The sequence below is a fragment of the Phodopus roborovskii genome, unplaced genomic scaffold (assembly GCF_943737965.1).
Source record: "Phodopus roborovskii unplaced genomic scaffold, PHOROB, whole genome shotgun sequence".
NCBI lineage: Eukaryota > Metazoa > Chordata > Mammalia > Rodentia > Cricetidae > Phodopus > Phodopus roborovskii.
In genome coordinates, this window is record NW_026126571.1 from 301,906 (window position 1) to 326,867 (window position 24,962).

Genomic DNA, 24,962 nt, shown 5'->3' on the forward strand with positions numbered 1-24,962 from the left:
TATAAATGCAACTATGCAATAAGTGTTCTTTTGTGATTGACTTTTGCTTAGTGTGCTTTCAGGGTTCATGCAGATTGTAGCATGTTGCCAAATGTTTTGTGGATGCCGTGCTTCAGAAGATATGTTTTTGGGTCATGCCTACCTGGTGGCCACTATGAAAAAGGCTGCTTGTAACTTTCAAGTACGTTTTTGGATCATCCCCATTCTCTAGGATGTGTATTAGGAGAAAACACACACTGTTTGCCACTCTTCAGAATGGCCAGGATGTTCCACAGTGTCCACCATGTTTTATGTTGTCACTAGCTTCTCCCACCCCACTGATACCGTGTTATCTGTGTCTCTGAGAACAGCCACCCAGTGTGTAACTGTTTCTCATTGTGGTTTTGGTTTGCATGTCTTTGATGACAAGGTGGGCAGTGATCATTTTTTTTATTTCTTATTGGCTGCTATGTATCTTCCCTGGAGGATGTGATCTTAAGAGCACTGCTCACTTTCAAAGAGTTATTTTATTGTTTTATTTATGTATCTCTGTGTGAGTTTATGTGCACCATGTGTGTACAAGGATCCTCGGAGAGCAGAAGAGGATGCCAGATTGGAACTGGAGTTACAGGTGGTTCTGAGGGACCATATGTGTGCTGGGTTTGAACCTGGGTCCTCTGCAAGAGTTGTATAAATTCTTAACTGATAAGCCATCTTTCCAGCCCCCTTTGCCAACTTTTAAGTAGTAGTTTAAAACATTATTGAGTTGTATGAGTTCGAAACACATTCTGGATACAGTTTCTTATCAGATGTATGATTTACAAATATTTTCTTCCCATTCTTGGTAGTGTCTTTTGAAGCATGCTAGTGTTCTTTACCTAAATTAAAAACAGTGGGATTGTTTGGGAGCAGGGCAGTGAGACAGTTCAATGGGAAAAGCACTTGATGCACTTTCCTGGAAAACTGAACTTGGTTCCTGTAACCCATGAATATAGATGTGGAAGGAGAGAACGAACTCAACAGTACTCAACAGTGTTGTCTTGAGACCTAGTACATGTACCTCTCTCTCTTCTCTCTCTCTCTCTCTCTCTCTCTCTCTCTCTCTCTCTCTCTCTCTCAAACATGCACACTAATAAACAAACATTTAAAAGGCAAAGTCAGTTTAAAAACTTTTTTTTTTTTTTTTTTTTTTTGGTTTTTTGAGACAGGGTTTCTTTGTGGTTTTGGTGGCTGTCCTGGAACTACTGGAACTAGCTTTTGTAGACCAGGCTAGTCTCGAACTCACAGAGACCTGCCTCTGCCTCCCAAGCACTGGGACTAAAGGTGTGCAACACTACTGTCCCGCTTTAGTTTTTAAAAAGCTATGCAAGGAATAATTCTACTCAATAAATAATCAAAAGTATTTGTGTGGTTCATAAAAGCACATAACAAATAGACAAAAATATTTATAGTCTGTACATTCAGAAGCAATCACTATATATATATATATTTGATGTTTACTCTTTATACTAAAATATTTACATTTTATTATACTAATTTTAAAAGATTTCTTTATTTTTACTTTATGTGTATGAGAGATGTTTGCAGTGCCTGAGGAAGTCAGAAGAGGGAGTTGGATACCCCAGAACTAGAGTTACAAAAGGTTGTAAACCAGCATTTGGGTGATGGGAACCAAACCTGGCTCATCTTCAAGAGTGGCAAATGCTCTTGACTTTTGAACTCTTTTTCCACCACCTCAAACTTCTTTTTTTTCCCTTGAGTCAGGGTCCCATGTCATCCAGGCTAACGTCACACTGGTGGAAATGCTCCTGCCTCAGCCAGTAGAGTGCTGGGATTACAGGTGTGCACCAGCTTACCCGGTCTGTGATTCTTAGCCAACTCTAGTCAGCCATTTTCATGTTTTACAGTGACCCAGCTAGATCTCACCAGGTCTGCTGCTGCAACCTGATCGTTTGGAACCTCCGTGTCTGTATTGAGGAATGGGACTTATACATATTCCTCCTCCCCGCTTCCCTCCTCTGTATTTCTTTATCCGGCTTTGTTTCCTAAAATGAATGGGAATAATTTCATCTTTTTTTTCTTCTATGCTGTGTGCACCAAAATATAATTTATTCTTTAAAGACTTGTAGAACTTTCTTCCAAACAAAAAGCCTCCAGGCTTGATAGCTCCCTTGGCAGGTACTTTTTGAAACTGCTTTCAATTTCAAGGCCAACAATCTCTTCTTGTTTTCTATTATTTTTGCATTGATGTTGGCATTCAAGTTTTTCTAGAAAATCTCCTAGTTCTTCTGGATTTTCCAGGATTTTGTCATGGATTTAAGCCTACTTTATTCTTTCTCATAGTGTCTTTTTATTTCATCTTTCCTGTTACTGATGTGCATCTATCTACTCTTTGAAATTAGTTTGATATTTATCTCTTTTTTGAGGGTGTTAATTATCAATTGCAATATTCTGCATTCTGTTTGCCTATTTCCTTACAATTTTACTTTACATTTACATTTTATGTTTTGTTTATTATTTTTTTTATTTTTCTGATCTCATAAATTATCAGCATTTCAGATTGAGTGTTTCTGTGCCTATGGGTCTGTGTGCAACCTGGTTGTCTTGAATCTGCTTCTGGTTTCCTCTGACTCAGTGGGGTTATAAGAACATGCCTTTAAATGTCTAACAGCCTGAGATTTTCATTTTATTGTTTCTTATTAATTTTATGCTTTATTGAATGGTCAGAAAGGTGACCACCATGAATTTATTTTTCAGTTTTTATTGAGATTTGCTTTTGGCTCTTTTCCCCTTAAGTGCTCCAAGGGTGCCAGAAATAAAGGTATACTTTCCGTTTTCCGTTTTCAAGAAGCCTGTCTGTTTGGGTGTCACTGCTGATGGGTATTATTCTTCTCTGTCTCTCCCTCCCTCCCTCCCTCCCTCCCTCCCTCCTTTCCTCCCTTCCTCCCTATTCCTTCCTCTCCCTTCCTCCCCCTCCCCCCCCCTTGTTTCTGTCTTTTCTTTGTGTCAAATATGCTGGTTGGCTGCCTGTCTTGCCTGACTTAACAAGTCAAAATTTTAAATACCTGGGCTGGGTAAGGAAATAAGCTCCAGGAAGAGCCAAACAGCTAAGCAGGGTTCCATTTTGTGTGCTTAACTCCATGTTCCTGTATGTCCTATGTGGGAATAGATGGATGATTCAGCACATTCGTCCCCCTTGGATATGACTGTGTAAATATTGCCTCCTGTGTGCTGGTCTTTGTGTTCCTTGAGCATCTGCACTACAACAGTTTTTTAACCCATCTGAACCTGTTTTTTTTTTTTTTTTTTTTTTCTTTTGTGGCTGCAGAAGATCCTCCTGGTAAGTGACAGCCTCATGCTGACACTCATTCTCTGCTGTTTGTGGTACTGGGGATGCTAGGACTACACTTCCAGCATGGACAGGAACTCTGGGCACCTCTATTACCCTCACTGCCTGCTTGGTCCTGGTTCATTCAAAAGCAGGGACTCAAATGGTTCGGCTTTGAGGAAGATTAAGCATGTTCATGTTTAGGACAGATACTCGGTTCACTGTGTAGACTGATGCCGCTTCTGGGAGGTATCCTACTCAGCCTTCAGTCGTGGTTTCTATAGACATTTTGCTCTTGGCCCTTCTCACTAGACTGGCTGGGTTTCAGTGGTACAGACAGGCCTCAGCCTGAGGTCCCTGCCCTGAGTAGGTTTCTGGGGCAGACCCTTCAGGGATCTTGCTGGTTCTGTAAGGAAGACGCATATTCCAGGATGCAGCTGGGGAAGGGCTGAGGAGCAGCTGAACTGAGAGATGTGGAGGGAGGTTTGTGGGGGGGGGGCAGGTGGTAAGCCCCTTCCAGGGACTATGAATGATGCAAGGCAGAGAGAGTTGTCAGAGCTTACTGTCTGCTCACCTAGTTCCCTTCAGTTAACAGCGTCTTTTGAAGAAAAGGCAAGTAATAAATGCTTGTTGATCCTCAGGGACTCTACCTTGGTTCCACCTTGAGAAGTCTACACTCTGATTACCAGTTCAGAAGGCAGAGGGATGGGCTGGGCCCTTGAGCTCCCATACTCCTAGGCCATGCATTCTTGACATCCTCTGGACAGAGAACTCTGCATACTCCTTGGACCTCAGCCAATTTATTCCTGAGCTGCTACATGCTACAGTGGTCATTCCTACTTCACACAAAGACAAGAAAGGCCTGAGTGCCTGATGGGAATTCAGGAATGGGGATGGAGTCAGGCCTGAGCCTCAGTTGCTTGGTAACATTCAGGTGTTACCCTAGTCTGCATGGCCTTTGCCCCAAAGACAGGTTTCTGGTTCCATTTACTATGCCTCTTAATCACTTCTAGGCAAGCCTTGGGATCCAGGACAGCCTGAAGTCTTAAGAGGAGAATTCCCATTCAGAAGGCTTCAAAAATGGTCTCCTAAACCCTCTTCTCCTTTCTCTTTGCTCAGGAGGAGGAGTTCATTGACTGGTGGAGCAAATTTTTTGCCTCTATTGGGGAGAGGGAAAAGTGTGGTTCCTACCTGGAGAAGGATTTTGACACACTGAAGGTAAGACCTCTCTCCAGAATGCATCCCCCAGTCTTCTAACAGCTGTTAGGTTCAGGGATGAGCAGTGTGTGTGTGTGGGGGGGAGGGGGGGCGCGTCTGGGTCTGATGAAAGGTCACCCTACTTCAGAGTGTGGATTTGGAACAAGAAATCGAAGTGGACAAGGGTAAGCAAGGAAGTATTTGTGGGACAGTGTTGACAGTACTGAAGAGATGGTTGTGGGACGACCTCTGTGGAGTGTTGGCCAGCATTTGAGGGGTTCTAGGTTTAATCCCCAGTAGCAAGGAATGAAAGAAAAATGCAACAAACCAACAAGATGGCTCAGGGGTAAAAGTGCTTTGCACCAAGGCTGACAATCCAAGCTTGATCACCTGAACCTGCATGGTAGACATCTATGTGTGTGCCGTGGCATGAACATGTGAGTGTGCATATGCACACTAAATTAATGAATGAATAAATAAATAAATATGAAACTACTGGGAAAGGGGAAAATGTTGAAGCATTTATAGGTGAAATAATGTTTAAGGTTTACTTTAAAATGCCTCTTTAGCCCTCTCTCCCTAAAGAAAGAAGGAAAGTAAGGGTGGCCCTTCCATAGATTTTTCTAAGTGAAAAATTATTAAAATTTCGAGTCACTGATGTTTCTAACCATGGTGGGTGTTGAGTGGTTTGTGGCATCCCTATGTTGCTTTTGGGGGTTTTGGAAAACCATTCTATAGTAGAAACTCTTTAGTGAGATCAAGTCTGGTTGAGAACATACATCTGGCCCCCAACCTTTGACCCCTACAAGAGACACTTTAGTTATCTAGCAAATATAATTAAGATGCTAGGCTTTGTTTCTGTGAGTAAAAATAAAGATGTGTCCTCTGATTTCTGGTATCTGGAGGAAATCCTACAATTACAATTGAAGTTTTTCAAGGCTGACTAGTTATTAGAAAGATAACCAAAGGTGACTCAAAAATTGTTCTTCAAGGTGTTATGTGGTCTCCATTGTAAGGCGGCCAGCTGCATCCAAATGTCAGATACAATATATGATTTTTAATGTTAAGTATGCCTTAAATATGGCATGGGACACACTTACCTGAAAATGATTCCTTATTTATCTGAGACAAGTACAATCAGATGGCTTATGTTGTCTCTTCTGGACTCTAAATGTAGGGGAGCAAGCACAGGGCTCAGGCTAGGAGATGGGGCACTGTCAAGGGGCTGGACTAGGGAAAATTTTGGCAAGTTAGTGTGGGCTGGGTCCTCTACCTCTGAAAGCCCTGGGTGGGGACTCTGGAAGGGACAGTTTCCACAAAGTGGTGGTGTTCCTTGGGTCCACTGGACTCTGGTGTGCTGTCCCTAGAGTCCTGACATGAAGCCACAGGAGCCCAACAGCACCCCAGGCAGCAAGTACTTCTGGCTTCGTGGATGGGTGTGTGAAACTGGGCAGACAGACAGAACTATTTGCGTACCAGGAAGAAGGTTTGGCCAGTTAGGTCTGGCGAATGGTACTATGGCCTTGCCAAGAAATGTGGCAAAGCAAGCAATGGTGAGGATTGCTGCCAGGGTGGCCAGAGGCCCCAGCCCCTCATTTCTCAGGAGGATGCCGGATGCAGAGCTGGCACGAGGCCTCCAGCTTGACCTCTCCGAGGAGGTCTCCAACAGCAGCCAAGTGAGCAGAGCCTCTCCAGAGCAAAGGCATCCAAACTATTTCTGGGGGGAAGCTGGACCTGAAAGCAATTCTGGTCCTTTAACATCAGTAAATGGAAGAAGACCTCCATTACCACCAAAACCAGCTCATAGTACGGCAGAGAGAGGAATACAGAGAACAAAACAAAACAATGACAAAAAACCCTATTCTTTGGAAATCACTAGCAAAAGGGGTAAAAGTTCATGGTCTAATTAGGAAAGTAGACATTTCAGGGCACAGCAAAAATGCTTTAAAATCAGAAATAAGAAAAAACTGCAGAAAAGTGAAGAACATATTGACTTTCCTAGTATACAAGAATGGATCAAACTCTCCTGCTAAGTGATAAGGACTTCAAGACTACATTAAAAGTCAAATTTCATTGCACTCTCCTTAAAAGACACTTCGAACAATAAAGTGACTGCAGGAAAAGCAGCATTTCAGTGCTGTCTTGGGGGACATAATCAGGTTAAGTGTAAATAAAGAAGAATCAGGTAGAATTTAAAATAAAAACAAAGAGCAAAACAGTGGTTTTCTTTCCTTGATAAAAGATGTGTTTCCCAAATAAAGACTCCTAGAGCTTTGAAATACTCAGAACAAAAATAGTTAGGAATATATAAACTTGTATCTTACAAAATGGCATCTCAACATAGCAGAAATTAAAGTTGAAAAGGAAATTTTTTCATACACCACCTCTTTGACCAGACAGTAACTAATAGTAAATAAAAGACCCAAACAACAAGCTAAGGCTTTTCTTTAAGTCACAGCTAGTTACGTTGCAGCTTAATAAAATGCTCAATGCCTTGAAACAGGGAACAAAAATAATTTTAAAATGCAAGACAGAAGTAATAAAAAGTAAAGAATGCATTTTCTACCTAATGCTCAGAGAACATTTACAAAACCCAATCACAAATTGGGTTAGTAATAAGTTAACCAAGACAGAAATCAGTCAGGACATATTAAAGTGCAATAAATTGAGAAATACATTTAAACAAGAAGTCCATCCAGTTGGAAATTTACAAAGTATTTCATTCGGACTCCCAGCATGAACATGCCTGCATAAGTCAGCATTTTTCCCCTTTTCTCTTGGAAATCATTCAAACCCACAAAATCCATTTTTCAGAAAAGTTGGAAACAAATAAAAGCCGCAGACTCCAAAATATAAGTAAGGGCTGTTCAAGGACAACTGAGATTGGGCAGGGGCCACAGGACATGAAGGATGATGGCAGCTCATGGGGACAGGGGCTCTCATAAACCCCTGTGAAAGTATGCTTCCAAATGGGAGAATGTGGTAACTGGGTCAGACAGGGGATGGATGCATGGAGGTCGATTGCTGTTTCTTTACTTTCCTGGACTTGGAAATTTTCATAATAGTTTCTAAGAGAAATGCTTGCAACATGAAGTAGGAAGTGTGCCCCTTCTTTCCAAAGCTGCAGGAGCTTTGAAGGCAGGTCAAGCTGACTGCAGAAGCCTAGACCTGGTTTGATTCAGAGGAGTTGGGAAGGGGGAGCGACATGGAGGAGCCGTGTCTGTAGGAGGCCTTGTGCCTCCATGGCGGGTAGGAAGGGAATAGCCAGGCTAGGAAAAGCCAACTCATTCAGCCGTTAGTAAATGTAATTGCACAGCATTAATTCAAAAATCCAAAGTGGAAAAAAGAAGAGAAAGTAGAAATCAGACCAATAAAAGAGGACACATGCCTACCAGGATTGTTTTGCCAAGGAGCAGAAGAGAAGGAATGTTTCTCTGTGAACTTTTTTAGAAAGGAAACTTCAGAATGTGAAGCATGAAGGAAGGAACTTGAGAATGGACAAGGTCCATAAACTGGAAAGACTCTGGCAAGAGAGAAAGTATAATTTTGAATGGTTGACAGGGCAGGATGGCCACATGGAAAACACAGCCGGGGCATAGAGGGTAGAGGTGATAGTCATGACAAAAAGAAAATGGGTAGAAAAGATTCAGAGGCATAAACAGAAAGTGGCAAGTGTAAAAGCCAGGGACAGAAGACTGGACACACTTGAGGATGACACCCCAAGCAGTGAAATTAAACAGAGAAACATGTAATCATTTAATCAAATTTCACTGTTGTGAAAGAACACTTGATATATGGTTTGAAAAGGTCCAGTGTGAGTTAGGACAATTGACCCAGATTGGTCAACTTCCAACATAGTCTAGAATAGAATACATATCATACTTCAAATATCAACAATTCTTTGGGTAGTCATACCCATTGTACCCACCCTCTTAAAATAACAAAGCCATTTAATAGAAAATAAATCAAGGGACCTGAAACAGCATACATAGGATTGTGAGTGACACACAGGTGACAGAGGATTTGAGGGTCAGCCATAGTGCCTGACAAGCATTCAGGGCAGCAGCCAGCTGGGGAGGGGTTTAACACCTTCCAAGGATGGTTTCTGGGACCAACAAGCTGGCACTTGGAAAGAGCACAGCAGAGGAACTAGTTGTGACCACAGTGTCCCCTGGAACCCAAGTGAACAAGTAGGAGGGTCAGGGTAACAAGACCATGGAAACATCATTCTTACTGAAGGTGTAACAGTGTAACAGTGGTAAAAGTTAGGTGGAGGCACAGTAAGTACACTAGTTGTCATGTTGTAGAACAAATGGAGTTAACAGATCTTTTCTCAAGTTCACAAATTATGTGTATAAGTAGATTCTGAACAAACAGTATCAAGATAAGTACTGAGGAGGATAATTTTGCTCAACTCGAGGAGATGGGGATGAGGAAGAAGGAGAGGAGGGGAGGAACAGGGATGAGGAGGGAGAACAGACTATGGAAAGAATTTCAGGAAAACAATGAAACTGCAAACTTACAAGACGTGTGTAAACCTTAGACCCAAGCTATCAGTGCCCACAGCACCAGTCTCTCATTACAACGTTTTCTTTCTGCTGTTGCTACCACCCACCCCACGTCTTCCTTGTGTAGCCCTTGCTGGCCTGGAACTCACTATGAAGACCAAACTGACCTCAAACCCACAAAGATCCATCTGCATCTGTCTCCTGAGTTCTGGATCTAAAATGGTGTGGGCCCCCATGCCTGGCCATATTACAAGATTTTAACATCAGATCTTGAAGTGACATCTAACTATAGTAGAGAGATTCGAGATAGAAGAGTCAACCATGTACCAGGCTGTGAAGAAAGCCTTGATGAGTTTTAAGAAGAGGCAAAGCCACACAAAACCAATTTCTGACCATAAGGCTTTAAAACTAGAAATCAGTAAAAAGATGAAAACCCCCGTAGCCTCCTTTACCTGGAGAATTAGAAAGAAATCATATTTTTAAACATTTTGGGGGGCACGGGAACATACATTCCCTAGATGTCTGTCCTTAGCTTAGATTTACTGTGTGGTGGAGATGGCTGTGAGCTTCTGATCCTGCTATGGTGCTTGAGTAACAGGGACCACAGGCTTCACTACCACACTACCCCTTACAGGTTTTTTTTTTTTTTTTTTTTTTTTTTTAATGAGAGCTGGGCACACACCTTTCTTTAATCACATTACTCCGGAGGCAGAGACAGGTGGGTCTCTGTGAGTTCAAGGCCAGCCTGGTCTACAGAGTGAGTTCTAAGATAGGCTTTAAAACTATAGAGAAACCCTGTCTCAAACAAACAAACAAACAAACAAACACAGACAGACAAACTAAAAGATTTGAGAAAAAGAGGAAACCAATCAACTATTGAATATTAAGAAGACAATCAGAAACCAAGGAAACAGCCAAGTCTGAGATCAAATAATTAAAATAAAATGAATTATAGAATATATGAGTATTATGACTCACTGCACAGAGAAGATCAACTTTTCATTGTTTGTAATCTTCTTAATCCCTTAAAAATGTGCTACTTTTGTGAGTCTCAGATAACTTGAAAACTTAATTAAGCCGAAAGCCTACATCCTGATAGACTAACAGATGCCTTTCCTCCTCTCCCTTCCCTGGTTTTCTTTCCATCCTGTCTTTTCTTTTCTTTCTTTCTTTCTTTATTTTATATAACCAAGTCCATTTAAATGAAAACAAACATTTATAGACAATATTTGGGAATTTGGGAGTCGTTCTTTCCAAACTACTTCCTGCTGGTAAGGGGCGCTGTCATGGGGGATTCGAAGAAGATGCAGAAATCCTGGCTGTAGTCTGTAAGGCTGCTTTGTCCAGCTGTTTTGAATGTAGGATCACCTGGTACTCTGTTTCAGGCGGTCTGGCTTGATCAATCCATACTGTCTTTTCATTTCTTTCTCTCGTTTTCCTCCTTGGCTTCCCTTCCTTCACCTTTCCAACCTTACTCTTTTGTTTGCTTTTGTTCCTTCTCATCCTGTGGAACGTGCCATCTCCTCCACTGTCCCATCTCTTCCTTCACTCACACTGACTGTTCTCTCCCTTTCCTGTTTCTTATGTTTCTCTTCCCCTAATTTCTGGCTCTTGAGTCTTTTCTCACTCCGATGACAGGTCTATGATACACAGTTGGAGAATGTGGAGGCTTTTGGGGGCCTGTCGGACTTTTGTAACACGTTCAAGCTCTACCGGGGCAAGACTCAGGAGGAGACAGAAGATCCATCTGTGATTGGAGAATTCAAGGTCTGTCCCTGACTTGGGTTACAGCAATCAGTGAATGGGGGAGGGGTAGTGGCAAAAGTGACCATGGTGCTGCCGCTGGTGCCCTGTGGCTGCTGTAGAATTGGGTGTTTGTGGCTCGGCTCAATGGTTTCCTTGGTGATGGTGCTCAGAAATGAAGTAGTATTGGCAATAATGACAAAAATGAAAATCAGGTCTCCATGTGTTTTAGGGTCTCTTCCAAATTTATCCTCTCCCAGAAGATCCAGCCATCCCCTTGCCCCCAAGACGATTCCACCAGCTGGCTGCCCAGGGTCCCCAGGAATGTTTGGTCCGTATTTACATCATCCGAGCATTTGGCTTACAGCCCAAGGACCCCAATGGCAAGGTAACATTCTTGGAACCCTTGGTCCCCTGAGAACAATAGCAGGCTTGACTTGAAGAAGTCAAAGTTTCTGTTCCAGGAAGACCACAGTGAGCCAGGGAACCCAAAGATGCCTGCAGAGCTGAGAGGGAGCTGGGCCATCTTTGTGAGGAGCAATCACAGGAGGTCAGGGAGGCTAGGGTCTGTTTGAGGCTCTGAAAAAGTGGGGTAGCCTTGAAGAAAGGAAAAGGACCCTTGTGGGTACATGAACGTTGGGAGGCCGGGAAGGACAGGAAGCTGGATTTTTAAGAGTGGCTGGAATATAGGTGAAGGAAAGCTGCCTGCTCGATTCACAGGTAGAACTGGGCTATGGCATGTGGTAAAGCGGGCAGAGGTTCAGGTTGAATCTGGTAAGGTTTTAGTGCTTGGAGGGGAGGAGTACAAGGAGGGAGGCACAGGACTGGTACCTTCTATGGGCTATGGCGCTAGAGGCACAGGGAAACTGGGAAGGCTTATTCTGCTGATGCTGATAGTCTGTTGGTACTGACTTTGTAAAAGTTGTTATTATTATTATTATTATTATTGTATGTGTATGGATATTTTGTTCATAAATATATACCTGTATACTACACATGTACCTGGTGCCCACAGAGGCCAGAAGAGTGCATCATTGGAGCAACTCTGGAGCTGGAGTTAGAGGTGGTTGTGAGCTACCATGTGGGTGCTGGGAATAGAATCTGGAAGAGCAGCCAGTTCTTTACCTGTGAACCATTTCTCCAGCTCACAACCTACCATAATAATATATAATTTCTCTGGATTACTGGGTTTTTAGATCTTCCTTTAAAATTTATGTCTGAAGTAAGAGACGAGCTAAGTCCTGGCCAGAGATGGAGGAAGGAGGAGTGAAGGAGAGGAGCTGTCAGAGAGAGAGAAGAGTTGGAAATGGAGAAAGAAAAGCAAGGCAGCAGTGGATGGTTGGAGTTTAGAGGTCCAAGCCTGGGTCCTTCCTGGGGTTCAGGCCCAGTGTGTCCCTAAGTTCAGGGACAGAAGTGTGGTGTCCCATCCCCACTGCCTTTCAAAGGTGAGAAGTCACAATCCTAGCCTGGGGAGCACAGATGGCCTCCAGGGTAAGTCTGTCATCCTGGCTTATATTCTTCAAGCCCTCTTGGCACTACACTAGCCCTTGTGGTTTGGTATGGTATGGTAAGGTATAGTATAGGGTGATGTGGCATGGTGTGGTATAGTGTGGTATGTTGTCATGTGGTGTAGAGGATGGGCACTGGCCTGACAGGACACAATTAGCATCACAGATGGACATTGGAAGCCAGAAGCCCTAAAGACACCTTGACCCAGTAATTTTACTTATACATTTCTGTGTCTGCCAGTGTGACCCTTACATCAAGATCTCCATAGGGAAGAAATCGGTGAGCGACCAGGATAACTACATCCCTTGCACCCTGGAGCCCGTATTTGGAAAGTAAGTGGGAAGTGGCTTGAGTTTGGGCTAGAGGGGCTGGCATGGGTAACTCACAGTTTAGTGGGCAGATGTGGCTGCCACTTAGGAAGTCTCTGTCTCCTGGGGAAGAACCTTTGTCTTGACTCTTTTATGTCTGTGAGCACAGACTCAAACCCTGTCAGGTGCTCCTTGCTAAGCACAGAGACAGGTATTTCAAAGATCAGAGACTACAGAGTACTCATAAGATGAATTTCCTTAGTGGAGGGTTCCCATATACCCTGCACCCCAATTTCCCATTAGCATCTTACCTGAGTGGTACATTTGCCCAAATGAACATTGTCACTGGTATGCTATGATTAGCTAAGAGACTTTATGAGTGTTCTTTACTGTCCCTGTCCATCCTAGATGCCACATTACCAGCAATATTTCTTTTAGTGCCCACATGATTTTATGGTGGTCAGCTAGGGGGTAGTCAGACCCAAGACAGCCAGGGCATGGGAGACTCTAAGAGCAAGTGGAGAGGGCTGAGTGGTATGTGGGTGGCTCCTGGGACCTGAGTTGCAATTTGGTCATGAGTGTTTTGGTGTGCAGCCTACGGCTGTTGTTTCTCTAGCACCTGTGGAATCCTGGTCTTCCCATGTATCAAGTAACACATTGCATCAATGCTGACATATGTTTGGTCATTCTGGCTGCAGCTTTTGGAGAGAGACAGTCCTAGCCAGCAGCAGTTTACCACCATGCTTAGGAGAGGATGGAGGGTGGAGAGAAAGAGTTTTCATGAGCTCTGGCACCTGACACAGGGATAGTGCATGCATGTGTGTGTGGGGGGGGAGGGGTGTGCGTGCATGTAGACTCCACAGGAACTCCAAAGACTCATTTCCATAAGCCCTCCTTCCATTCCATCTTGGAAGTTGGTGTACAGCCCTAGGAGTCCTAAAAGTAGGTTCTGGACATGCCCTCATTTGGAGTTTCTTATCTCTGTCTCCTGGTGCCATGGCAGAAACATGGCTGTCAGTGCTATGTTCCATCTCATTCATCTGTTCATTATGGGGCACATGAACTAGGCAGCCAGATCCGTTTGGGAAAACCTGGCACACATGTATACACACACACACACACACACACACACACACACACACACACACAAACACAGAGGCATAGAGGCCTGCCGAGTACATCTGTACTGTGGGTGGCTTGCTCTGGAAGTGACAGACCTGAGGAGAGTAACCTCCCTAGGATGGCTTCCAATCTCCTGCCCTTATCCTGCTGTCCCTTGACTCCCCCGTTGGGTGGATGCCCCTGAGTTTTCAGTGTCTGATGCTGCTGGCTCTCCTGCAGGATGTTTGAGCTCACTTGCACCCTACCTCTGGAGAAAGATCTGAAGATCACACTCTATGATTATGACCGCCTCTCCAAGGATGAGAAGATTGGGGAGACAGTCATCGACCTGGAGAACAGGCTGTTGTCCAAGTTTGGAGCTCGCTGTGGGCTCCCACAGACCTACTGTGTGTAAGTGCCCAAGGCTGATTCTTACTTACGGCTAGATGCCAGCCCAGGAGCTCTCTTTTTGAATGAGGAACCCAGCTGTACCCACCCCACAAATGTGGAAACAGAGGCTTATAACTGGTGACATTAGAATTTGAATCTGTGTATCCAGATCTTTATCATGTTGTCACAATTCAGCTTTGCCCACCCTCTCTTATTTTTGAGACAGGGTTTCAGTGTAGCCCTGGCTGTCCAGGAACTCACTAGATAGACCAAGCTGTCCTTGAATTCAGAGATCTACCCACCTCTGCCTCCTGAGTGGTGAGATTAAATGTGTGTGCCACCACACCTGGCTTCAGTCTCTTGTGACATGCACCAAGGCCTGCAGGGGTCTGGGTACCCGGGAGGAGAGAGGAAGGGGTGATAGAGAGAAGGAAAGGAGAAGCTAGTATGAAACACACGTGTCAGATGCATCTGAGGGAGTTCTGTGACTGCCAGAGGCATTTGTGTGTGACCCTTGAGTTCCAGTTTCACTCATGTTTTAGTCCTTTGCTCTTTGGGCCTCTGTTTTCCCATCTGTGAAACAGGGATGCTAAGCTATCAGGAAGGGCACAGCCTATGACAGTGAAGTGTGGGCAGGGTTGTGTGAATGTGGGGTACAAAGGCTACTGGAAGCTCCTCAATCTGTGTTCTTGGAGTGTCTCATCTTACTCTTGTACTTGGACCTTAGCTCTGGACCAAACCAGTGGAGAGACCAGCTCCGCCCCACACAGCTCCTCCAGCTCTTCTGCCAGCAGCACAGGGTCAAGGCCCCTGTGTACCGGACAGACCGGGTGACCTTTCAGGATAAGGAATACACCATTGAGGAGATAGGTGAGCTGCTCTTTGTCTCATCAGAAACGCTCAAGTGGACACACCCCATATCAGCAGAGTAAAGAAGTACCAGCTTATAGGCCAGAGGTCAGGGTGGAGCCAGGTTCAGAGCCATGGTGAAGTCTTCTGAGGGTGTCCTGGTTAGCCTTGATTGTCAACTTGGCATGGCCTAGAGTAATCTGAGAGGAGACTCAGTTGGAATTGTCTAGATCAGGTTGGTCTGTGGCCAAGTCTATGAGAGAATGTCTTGATTGATGTGGGAGGGCTCAGCCCACTGTGGGTGGCACCATCTCTAGGTAGGTGGACCTGGGCCGTGGAAAAAAGTGGGTGTGTGAGCAGCGTTCCTCTGTGGTTTCTGCTTCAGTTTCTGTGCTGACTGTCCCTCAATGATAGATTATAACCTGCAAGTGTAAGCCAAATCAGCCCTTTCCTCCTCTAAGTTGCTTTTGGCCAGAGTGTTTTATCACTGTTAAAGAAAGCAAACTGCAACAGAAGGCGATGTGCAGGCAGAGCTGAGGTCGGGGACAGGATCTGTCTCCTTTTGGCTTCCGTGGTCAGACTATGGTCAGAGCTTGTGGTATATTCACCTCTGAGGGGATCTTGCTATTGAGTTACCCTAGTTTGCTTGCTTGACCTTGGTGAACATTTCCAACTCCTTACACCTAAGCATCCAGGACAGTTAACAGGTCTTGCCACACCCCATGCTTGCCCTTAGCTCTGCCCAGTGTGGTGGCTGCGATGCCTCACCACATGCTCTCCATGTGTCTGAGATGCCCACACTCCCACATCGCCCACCCAGAGCAGTTCCAACTCCCTGAGGTGTTTACAGGCCCAGCTGGCCCTGTGCCTCCTGCTTGTTGCAGCTATGTTTGATGTCAGGGCTGGTGCTGAGGTTATAAAAGGAAATGACGGCTTTGATGCCTGTGCCCCACCCCCTCCTCCTTGGTCTGTGTTCCCGACTCTCTCAGGGCTTGAGCCAGGCTCAGCCATTAAGAATGTGCATCTGGTTGAGGGGGGAGTCTCATTTCCTCCAGGGGCACCCGCTGCTCTGCTAGCAACTTTAGCACAGGGGCTCTAGGTCATAAAATCCTGAGGTCCAGCATCTGCCTCACCTTACAGATGAATCCATTGAGGCCAGAGGTACTTAATGACCTTCTCAAAGTCACCAGCCAGCTGGGTGCAGGCTACACTCTGGCCCTGTAGCACACACCATATGACAGTGTGCTTGGCTCCAAAGAATAGTGACCCAATATTATACATGAGTGGGTACATGGGTGCGTGGGTGCATGGGTGTATGAGTGCATATGCATCCGTTATTTCTGTACTCCTGTAGCCAAGGCCTCTGGCTTCTTCCCATGTATATCACCTGTCTCTGAGTCATCTGGCAGTGGGGAGCTGTCCCATAGGAAACAGGAGGTAGAAGAAGCATGCATTTACTTACCTATTCTAACTGAGTAGGACCCCAGCTGCCCCAATGCACATGTGTAGGGCATCTGCAGGGTTCATGTCTGTGAAATGGGGGTGGCAGTGGTACTCAGCTGTGAGCGTCCTTCTAGAGATCAGGCATGCTAATGTTTCTGTGAAAAGTGCTGGCACACGGGTCTTCTGCAGAAGCATTCACTGTGACCCTGAGTATAGTTATGCTATCACAGAACACTTTCTGTGAACCAGCATGAGATGCCAGATTTGGGTATACAGGTCATTGGGGCTCAGAGTTTGGAGTTAAGACCTGGTGAATGAGTGGGTTTTGAAAGACAAGGAAGATTGTGTGGATGGAAAGTAAGATTTTCTAGAAGAGGCTTGGTAGAAAGGATGGTAACCGGGCATCTGTATTTGAAGCCTGGAGTCTGGGCAGTGGCATTTCCCTCATAGAAAGAGAGGCATAAGTGCATCTTTGTGGGGATGGTCTCTTGTGAAGAGGGATTCCCTGCAGGCCCCAGGAAGAGGAAGATAGCCCTGCTGTCTTGTCTCTCACATCCCTAGTCACCTTTGTTTCTCTGGGTCAGAGGCTGGAAGACTCCCGAACCCACATCTAGGGCCAGTGGAGGAACGCCTAGCTCTGCATGTCCTTCAGCAACAAGGCCTAGTCCCTGAGCATGTGGAGTCCCGGCCTCTTTACAGTCCTCTGCAGCCAGACATTGAGCAGGTAAGTCCTTGTCCCTTGAGCTGTGGAGTCCTTGGACCCCAGAGAGCTACATCCCAAGGATAGCCAAAACAGTCAAGTTACCAATGGGGGTCTGTCACTCTCTTCATGGCTCATTTCTTCACAGAGTCTGGCCTTTACTGCCTGGGAAACAAAGCTAGCCCTTGCTTTGGGTACACGTGGGCCTGCCTTCCTGCCTGGCTGTCTGAAGCCTTTCCATTTCAACCATACCTAGGGGTGTCCTTTGCCTGCCATTGTTAGTGGTTTAGTACCAGAAGGTCATCCTGTACTGAGCTACAGTTGATGGCTCAGACTAGATCCAGGACCTCTAGAATGGCAAAGGTCCACCAAAAGTGGGCAGGAGGGCTGGAGGATTCCCTTTTGGAAGGCAGGTGAATACAGAGAGCAAGCTTAAGACTGGTGGCCAGGCTGGTTGGAGGAGGTGGGCTCAGTGCAGGATGAGGAGAGGGGAGAGACGTTGGGAAGCTCTGGGGATGCTTTTGCGAGAAGTAAGCTCTTTCCTAGGTGGGCTGGCACCTTCTTAGGTTTGTAGAGAGAGGTAGGAGGGAAGGTAGCTTCTGTCAGGATCCTGAATCCTTATGACTAAGGTCCTTGACCCTCTGTGGCATTGCATACATCATTCTCTGCACCCTGAGCTGCAGTTAACATATCACTGTCTCCTGGAGGGTAGTAATCTCTGCTCTGTAGTGGGTCCTGGGCACCTATCTGTTTGGGGCCCCTTCTTTCCTGGGTGCTGAGCCTGTTTCTGGCAGCCAAGCAGTCAGGCTTGAGGTTCATTTCCTCTGGCCTGATCTCCAGGTGTGTATACTAGGCAGGAACAGAAACTATGGATGCAATGTGAAGTGGTGTGTGTGTGTGTGTGTGTGTGTGTGTGTGTGTGTGTGTGTGTGTGCGCGCGCGCGCTCACGAGTGCAAACACTTATAAAACATGAACAAACTGCTCATTTCTTTACAGGGGAAGTTACAGATGTGGATTGACCTATTTCCGAAGGGGCTGGGCAGGCCTGGACCTCCTTTCAATATCACTCCAAGGAAAGCTAGAAGGTAACAGGCCTGGCCATAGCTGCTAGAGGCTGGAGGCAGGAGGGCCACAGCAACTGTGGGAGAGGGGGAAGAAGGTTGCTTGTTGGACACAGATTTGGAGCCACTGGGATCTTGGAACATAGCTTGTTTAGGTCTGGGTCCAGCCAGACAGATAGAAGGACTCCTTGGATGAGCTGGCCACTCCTTTGATGGAATATCTTTGCAGATACATTCTCACCTCTTTCGCCACACAGGTTTTTCCTGCGTTGTATTATCTGGAACACAAAAGATGTGATCTTAGATGACCTCAGCCTCACAGGGGAGAAGATGAGTGACATCTATGTGAAAGGGTAGGATTCCATCATTTTTCAGCTGGGCTAGTTCCGAGCACCTCTTAGCTCCCAGGGGTAGCTGGGGGTGCTCTCTGTGCACATCTGTGGTGTGGAGTTGGAGAAGATACCCCTTCAAGGAGGGTCTCATGGGGGTGATGGTCTGCATCTTTGGGGCGTAATTTCCCTCAAATTTCATTAAGCTTAAATGTCAAGGACTGAGGATGTTCTCGGGGACCAGATGAGGCATTAGATGGTTCCATTCTGTGGTGTATTATGGGCACCATGGAGATTTCCTTTACCAAGTTCCTTCACTCTCGCAACTCTTCACTGGTCCAAGTCGAGGTTACCCACCTGGTTGTGGAGGTCTGTGGGAATGACTTAGAATTTGTGAGCTTTGGACTAATGAAGACTGCCCTCTTCCATGTGTGGCTAGCTGGATGGTGGGGTTTGAAGAACACAAACAGAAGACAGATGTACACTACCGCTCCCTGGGTGGTGAGGGCAACTTCAACTGGAGGTTTGTGTTTCCTTTCGATTATCTGCCTGCTGAGCAAGTCTGTGCTGTCGCCAAGAAGGTGAGTAGCCCTTGGTGTGGGGACCAGGCTCTTGGGGCTTCCCATTACTAATGTGATTCCCTCACCCTTAGCATTATAGCTGACATGGTTACATCCTCTCTACTACCCCTGCAGCTCTGACCATCTCTGTTACCCTCAAGGGTGTTGCCACCATCTCTATATCCTATATCTCTTTCCTCTTCTGTTAGTACTACTGTTCCAAGATGACCCACAACCACACAGCACACACCTAACACACAGCCAAGTTCAAGTCCAGCTGCTGCCCCTTCCTAGCTCACCATTCCACACATACAGAACCTGGGGTCTGAGGCAGAAGAGTCTGGAGGCCCAGCATGGCCATCACAGGAGCAGAGGGGTAGAGCCAGCTGTGTACTCCTTGAAGGGCAGGACTGGCCCGTGTGTGTGTGTGTGTGTGTGTGTGTGTGTGTGTGTGTGTGTGTGTGTGTGTGTGTTGGAGGAGGAGGGTGGTTTAGATTCTCGTCAACTCTAAATTAAAGTCTCATCTAAGCATTGGTCTCTTCAGTGATCTATCCTATGAGAACTGCAGAACACAATACACGGGTATAGGATCATGTGGGTCTTCAGCCAGGAAGGCTTGAGGAGGGCCCAATGATGCTTTCAACCCCCTTCCGCCTTTGACACTAACTGAGTATATGCCCGCATATGCTTAGGTCCTATTGGTTTGGTTTCTACCTAGAGGCAGCTCATGCTCCTGGAATTACAGCCTCGGTGACACCTGTCTCTCCAGGCTGCAGTGTGGCTTTACCTTGAAGGAAATTCTGAATGTACTTGGCTTTCTTATTCTCTGAATTCTCTTCATTGCATCTCCCTTGCCTGAGACTGCCCAGCCTAGTGCACAGACTCACCTGCACCTAAGAGAAAACAGTGTCCTGTCAAACATTTAGAAGCCATAAAAAAGAAAATAGGGATGTCTCTTCAACTCAGAGATGGCAGTAGGAGCCACCAGAAAAGAAAGCCAGATTTAGCAGCAAAGTTGTGTAAAGTCCAGCAGTGCCTAGGCTGTCTATAAGTTTGAGCTTGCCTTCTCTTGGGGCTTGTATATTACAATCTTACTTCCCTAATAAGCAGGTACTGTGCCTGTCTGAGAGCCTTTGTCAGATACAGAAGTGCTTTTCCTTTAGCTCTGGTGGGGAGGGCAAGGCTAGGAGCAAAGCAGAAAGGATCGAACATTGTACACACCATATCCAAGGCTCAGGGAACCCTTCAAGGGGGGCGGGTAGGCCTGGGTGGGGAAATTAAGGCAGAGATACACATTGGTTGCTTGAATGGGAGGGGCCACAGCCTTTTTACCACATTGGGGTGGGGGATGTGGCCAGGCATGTCTGGAGCAGGGGCTTCCTGTTTCCTTCAGTGAAGTAAGAAGAGAATTTGGCACTATGACAAGTGATTTGAGATGGATGGAAAAATGGGGAGTAGCTGTAATGATGATGAGAGACATGAACCCATGCACACACATGTGGCTGCCTACAGAGGGAGTGGAGGAGGGGTGGGGTGAGGGAGTGCTAGCTGGTAGCTAAGAATTGTCACCTGCAGTTCTGAGAGCCCAGTTGCAGATGCTGGCTAACAGCTGGAGTAACCATGCTCTGGCACCCATGGAGTTTTGTTTCTGTTGAAGGCTCTGGTAAGAAAGGAAAGCTGGGTGACTCACGCGGGTGGGGAGTCCAAACAGAATAACTTGTTTAGGCTACCTGGAAAGAATGTGGTTGGCCTGGTAGAAGAAGGGAGAACCCACAAAGGGAGTCGGGTGCAGAGGAGAAAGGTGCCCAAGACTGAGGAGACACACATCTAGGGAGGAGGAGAAGACAAGTCCCCTTGCAGAGGATGGCTGGAGACAGGAGGCAGGAGGATGGCAGGGCTAGTAGGCACTTCTAGGGGTGGATCCTGAGGTGGAGCCACCCACAGTGGGGCACTGGTTAGCTGGTCTGAAGGACAGGATGGGGTGGGTGAGTGCAGGGACTGCAAAGGCTGTGGGCTCCCAGGCTCTGCTGTACAAGCAGCCTTCTGCCATGAGGTTTGGGCCCTGGCAGGGGGGCAGGCCCTCCAGGGACCCCATTAACCAGACGAGACTGTCATAAAGTACAAGGTCTCCTTTCATCCCGTGTTTTTGAACCACCGCTGGTTGTTCAGCCTTATTCCCCACCTGGAGTCCAGCACACCCACTGGGGCCTGCCATGCAGGCAGACCCCCACCCTGCAAATAAACAGCTAGTAAAAGGGCCCAGGCCGGGAGCATAATGAGCGCCTGGGACCTGGGGGGCTCATTCCCCGGGCTGAGCCCCTGACCAGCTGCTCCCACCAGGGGCTGTTTGAACCTCTGGCTCATTACTGAGCCCGTAAACCAGCCTGCTGAGGAATGGAGGTTGCTGGCGGCCCTGCAGGCAGCCTGGAGCTGGCTGTAAAAGCTGGCTGGAGGAAGCAGGCACCTGCAGGAGGCTGGGCCAGGCAGCTGAGCAAGAGGCAAAGACTGAGAGGGGTGGTTGGGCCAGCCTTGGGCTGCTTTCCTTCAGTGCAGGCAGCAGGCCTGGGCTTTGGCGCTGTGCATGACGACCACTCTTTGTGGACAGTGACCACGGTCTTCCCTTAGGAAGTTTGGAGAGGTCTGTGTGACTGTGGAGGCTAGGGTGTTCAGGGCTGGTTTGACAGGTTCATTAGTTGTTGCTGTTGCTGTGACACTGTGATACCATACCTGACAGGTACAGGACTGTAAGGGGTGGAAGGTTTATTTCGGCTCATGGTTTAAAGAGTCCATCATGGAAGGCGTAGTGATGTGGCTCTGTAGTATGGGGAATGTGAAGTGATGCAATAGATTCACAGAACAGGAAGGGGGTGCTAGCAGTCTGCTGCCCTCCTTATTTCCTGCTTTATATTCATTCTGGGAGCCCAACCCATGGGATGCTTCCTGCAGTGAGGGTGTTTTTCCCGTTAAACCTTCCTGGAAACACCTTCACAGACACACCTCTCTGTGTGTCTCCTGGGTTATTCTAAGTACTGTTAAGTTGACAATGAAGATTAACCATCTCCATGGCTACCCAGCTCTAATCCCCCAGCTTGTACCAAGAGATATGGGTCCATGTCTCAGGTTGACCCCACAGGATGTTTCCTATGCATGTTACCTGCTCAGGTAGACAGATCCACCATAAACAGAGAAGCCCAGTGACAATCTTTCAGGTGGGCAGTGCTTAGACCCATTGGCCGGCTCAGTCCCACACCTCTAAGATGTCTGGTTCCAGAAGGAACTGACCCATGAGATATGGGACAGAGGTCAGGAAGGGAAGTGTCCTTCTCTTCTAGCAGGAAGGGAAAACTTCTTTGCGGGCTGGTGGGGGAAGTGGGCTAGAGGAGTGGGAGGGAGGATCTTGGGACCTGCCTCAGTGCCAGCTACTTATAGTGGTATGCCTCGCTTCCTCCCAGTGACAGCTGGGGTACACTCTGATGCTCTCTGCCAGCCCATGGATCCCAGAGACTGCATGTGCAAAGCCCAGTTTAGGGCTGAGTGAAGGACCCTGGTACCTGATTGCCTGGGTTTGAATCCCAGCTTGCTACTCCAAATTCTGTGTCCTTGAACACTCTATGTTCTTTGGGTTTCTCAGTTTGCATCTCCTTCTTAGGTTGTTGGAAGACAGTTCAGGACCCAGCCTAGGGAATGGTGCCTGTCACCCACTATTGGCTGGGTCTTTCCTACATCAATGAACAATTAAGACAATTCCCCCATAGACATGCTCACAGGCCAGCCTAATCTAGACAGTTCCTTAACTGAGACTCTCATTTCAGGTGATTCTAAGTTGTGGCAAGTTGACATGAACAATCAGCTATCACACCCCTGACAATGGCAGGCCCTTCCTTTTCCTCCTGCTGGGATCTGGCTTGGACATGACCCTCAGGGATACACTGCTCCACCGCCTCTGCCTTGTAGCCTTCCAGGCTAGAGGGGCTTCACTGTTTGTGGCATTGGGACGAATTTTTCTAACCTTACTTCCTTTATTGTCCTCTGGGTCAGGATGCCTTCTGGAGACTTGACAAGACAGAGAGCAAGATCCCAGCCCGTGTGGTCTTCCAGATTTGGGACAATGACAAGTTCTCCTTTGATGACTTTCTGGGTAAGTCTCATTTCTATCATCTGAGCTTCCTAGAACCTCTGCCATGTGTGTGGACCCTCAAGAAGCAGGAGTCAGGGTTACTGGGTCCCCAGGGAAAGTGAAGGATGTAACACAGAACAATGTCAGATCAGGGTGGCCCTGGAGTGGGTCCTTAGCAAAGGTGATCCCTGAGCCATGTTAGACAGTAGGACTCCTGAGAAAGAGCAGGGACATGGGCAGAAGCCATTGCAGGGGTGCAGGTCATCTTTGCTTCCTGGTCTCACTGCTGACAGGGAGGTCTCAAGTCCTGCCAGTCTATCTAGCAATACAGAGGCCAGAAATTGTGAGGGTCAGGCCACTGTTTGTCTTTGTGCTTCAGAGACTGTCCTATTGAGCAGGGCTCTGGCTGGGCAGCCCGAGAAGCCAAGCTCAGGCATGGGGAGCTGGGCTAAAGGGTAGGTGTGAAGACAAGGAGGAGTGGTATGAAGCCAGCAGGAGGTGCTGGGAGAGAAACAGGTTAGTAACAGCCCTACCAAAACTAGGAAGATGATAAAGTGTGGTCTGTCCATACATGGGATATTGTTCATGTACATGAAGAAAAGAGGAACTGCTCCTGACTCCATTTGGTGGACCTTGAAAACATGCTAAGTGACAGGAGGAAAGATGAGTATTACATAAGTCCACATCTATGGAATGCCCACACCCGGCAGATGTAAAGAGGGGAAGAGGGCTGGGGAGGTGATTCTGTCAGAAAAGTACTTGGTGTGCAAGCTTGAGTCCTTGGCTTCAAGCCCAAAATCAGGTGTGGTAGTACTTACTTGTGATCTCAGAGCCTGGGAGGTAGACACAGGCAGATTCTTGACACTCATTAGGTACCCAGAATAGCCTACTGGCCAGCTCCAGGCCAGTGAAGACCTTGTCTCAGAGAAATCAAGGTGGGCATTCTCTGAGGGACAGTATCCAAGGTTTTGGCCTTTAAAGGCACAGACACATGTACACACAAACATACATCTGCGCAAACATGAACATGCATGTGTGTACACACACACACACACACACACACACAGCAGGGAAGATTACACTAATGGGAAGCTTGGGGGGCACTATGTGATAGACAGAAGCATAGGTTTCTTTCTAGGTGCTGGAAAAATTAGAGGTCTATGGTTGTATAACTCCTGACTCTAGATTTGAACATGCTCAGAGTGGTTGGTTTTCTTTTTTAATTGAAGATTTGTTTTTATTTTATACATATGAGTATTTTTGTCTGTATGTACGAATGTGCATTTTTTAAAATAACAGCAAAAGCCAATGAATGGTTAGGCCTGGTGGTGGCCTTGTTCATAGAGAGCACAGGTGAGAACTTAGGTGAAACCTTCCTGAGTGGTGACTGAAAAAGTGTTCCAAATCTGAGAAAGTGTGCAGACTTGAGAGATCATCTGCCTAGTGTAAACTATGAACAATGAATCCAAAAAAGGATACTGGGGGGGGGGGGATCACCACTCACACTGGAGAACCTGAAGACACCAAGAGACATAAGCCAAGCAGAACAGAGTCCATCTGCAGACATCTGTTTGGCAATGCAAATGTCCACGTAGACAGACACTGTCTAAGGTCAGGAGGGTACAAGCCCATTCACACATAGGAGGTACACGTCACACGTATATATGCATGCACATGTATGTATAAATGTATAAAATGCACATATAATACAATTTTTACTTCTTTTCATTAAAAAGTGCTTATTTATTTCTTTTTGGGTTTTTGTTGTTGTTGTTGATTTTGTTTGTTTGTTTTTCTGTATTGTTTTGGAGGCTGTCCTGGAACTAGCTCTTGTAGACC

At 46.5% G+C, this 24,962-nt stretch overlaps 1 protein-coding gene across 23 annotated transcripts in view; it reads left to right on the forward strand.

Annotated features, from left to right (window-relative positions):
• Dysf (dysferlin) overlaps positions 1–24,962 on the forward strand; it is a 183,464-nt gene that overhangs the window by 148,631 nt on the left and 9,871 nt on the right. For all 23 annotated transcript variants that reach the window (XM_051203114.1, XM_051203124.1, XM_051203126.1 and 20 more), the window contains 11 exons: positions 4,427–4,525; positions 10,651–10,779; positions 10,988–11,143; positions 12,505–12,596; positions 13,914–14,084; positions 14,791–14,933; positions 16,940–17,079; positions 18,053–18,141; positions 18,375–18,470; positions 18,886–19,027; positions 23,045–23,144. In XM_051203114.1, coding sequence (XP_051059071.1) covers positions 4,427–4,525; positions 10,651–10,779; positions 10,988–11,143; positions 12,505–12,596; positions 13,914–14,084; positions 14,791–14,933; positions 16,940–17,079; positions 18,053–18,141; positions 18,375–18,470; positions 18,886–19,027; positions 23,045–23,144 — 1,357 coding nt within the window. The remainder of the gene's footprint in view (positions 1–4,426; positions 4,526–10,650; positions 10,780–10,987; positions 11,144–12,504; positions 12,597–13,913; positions 14,085–14,790; positions 14,934–16,939; positions 17,080–18,052; positions 18,142–18,374; positions 18,471–18,885; positions 19,028–23,044; positions 23,145–24,962) is intronic.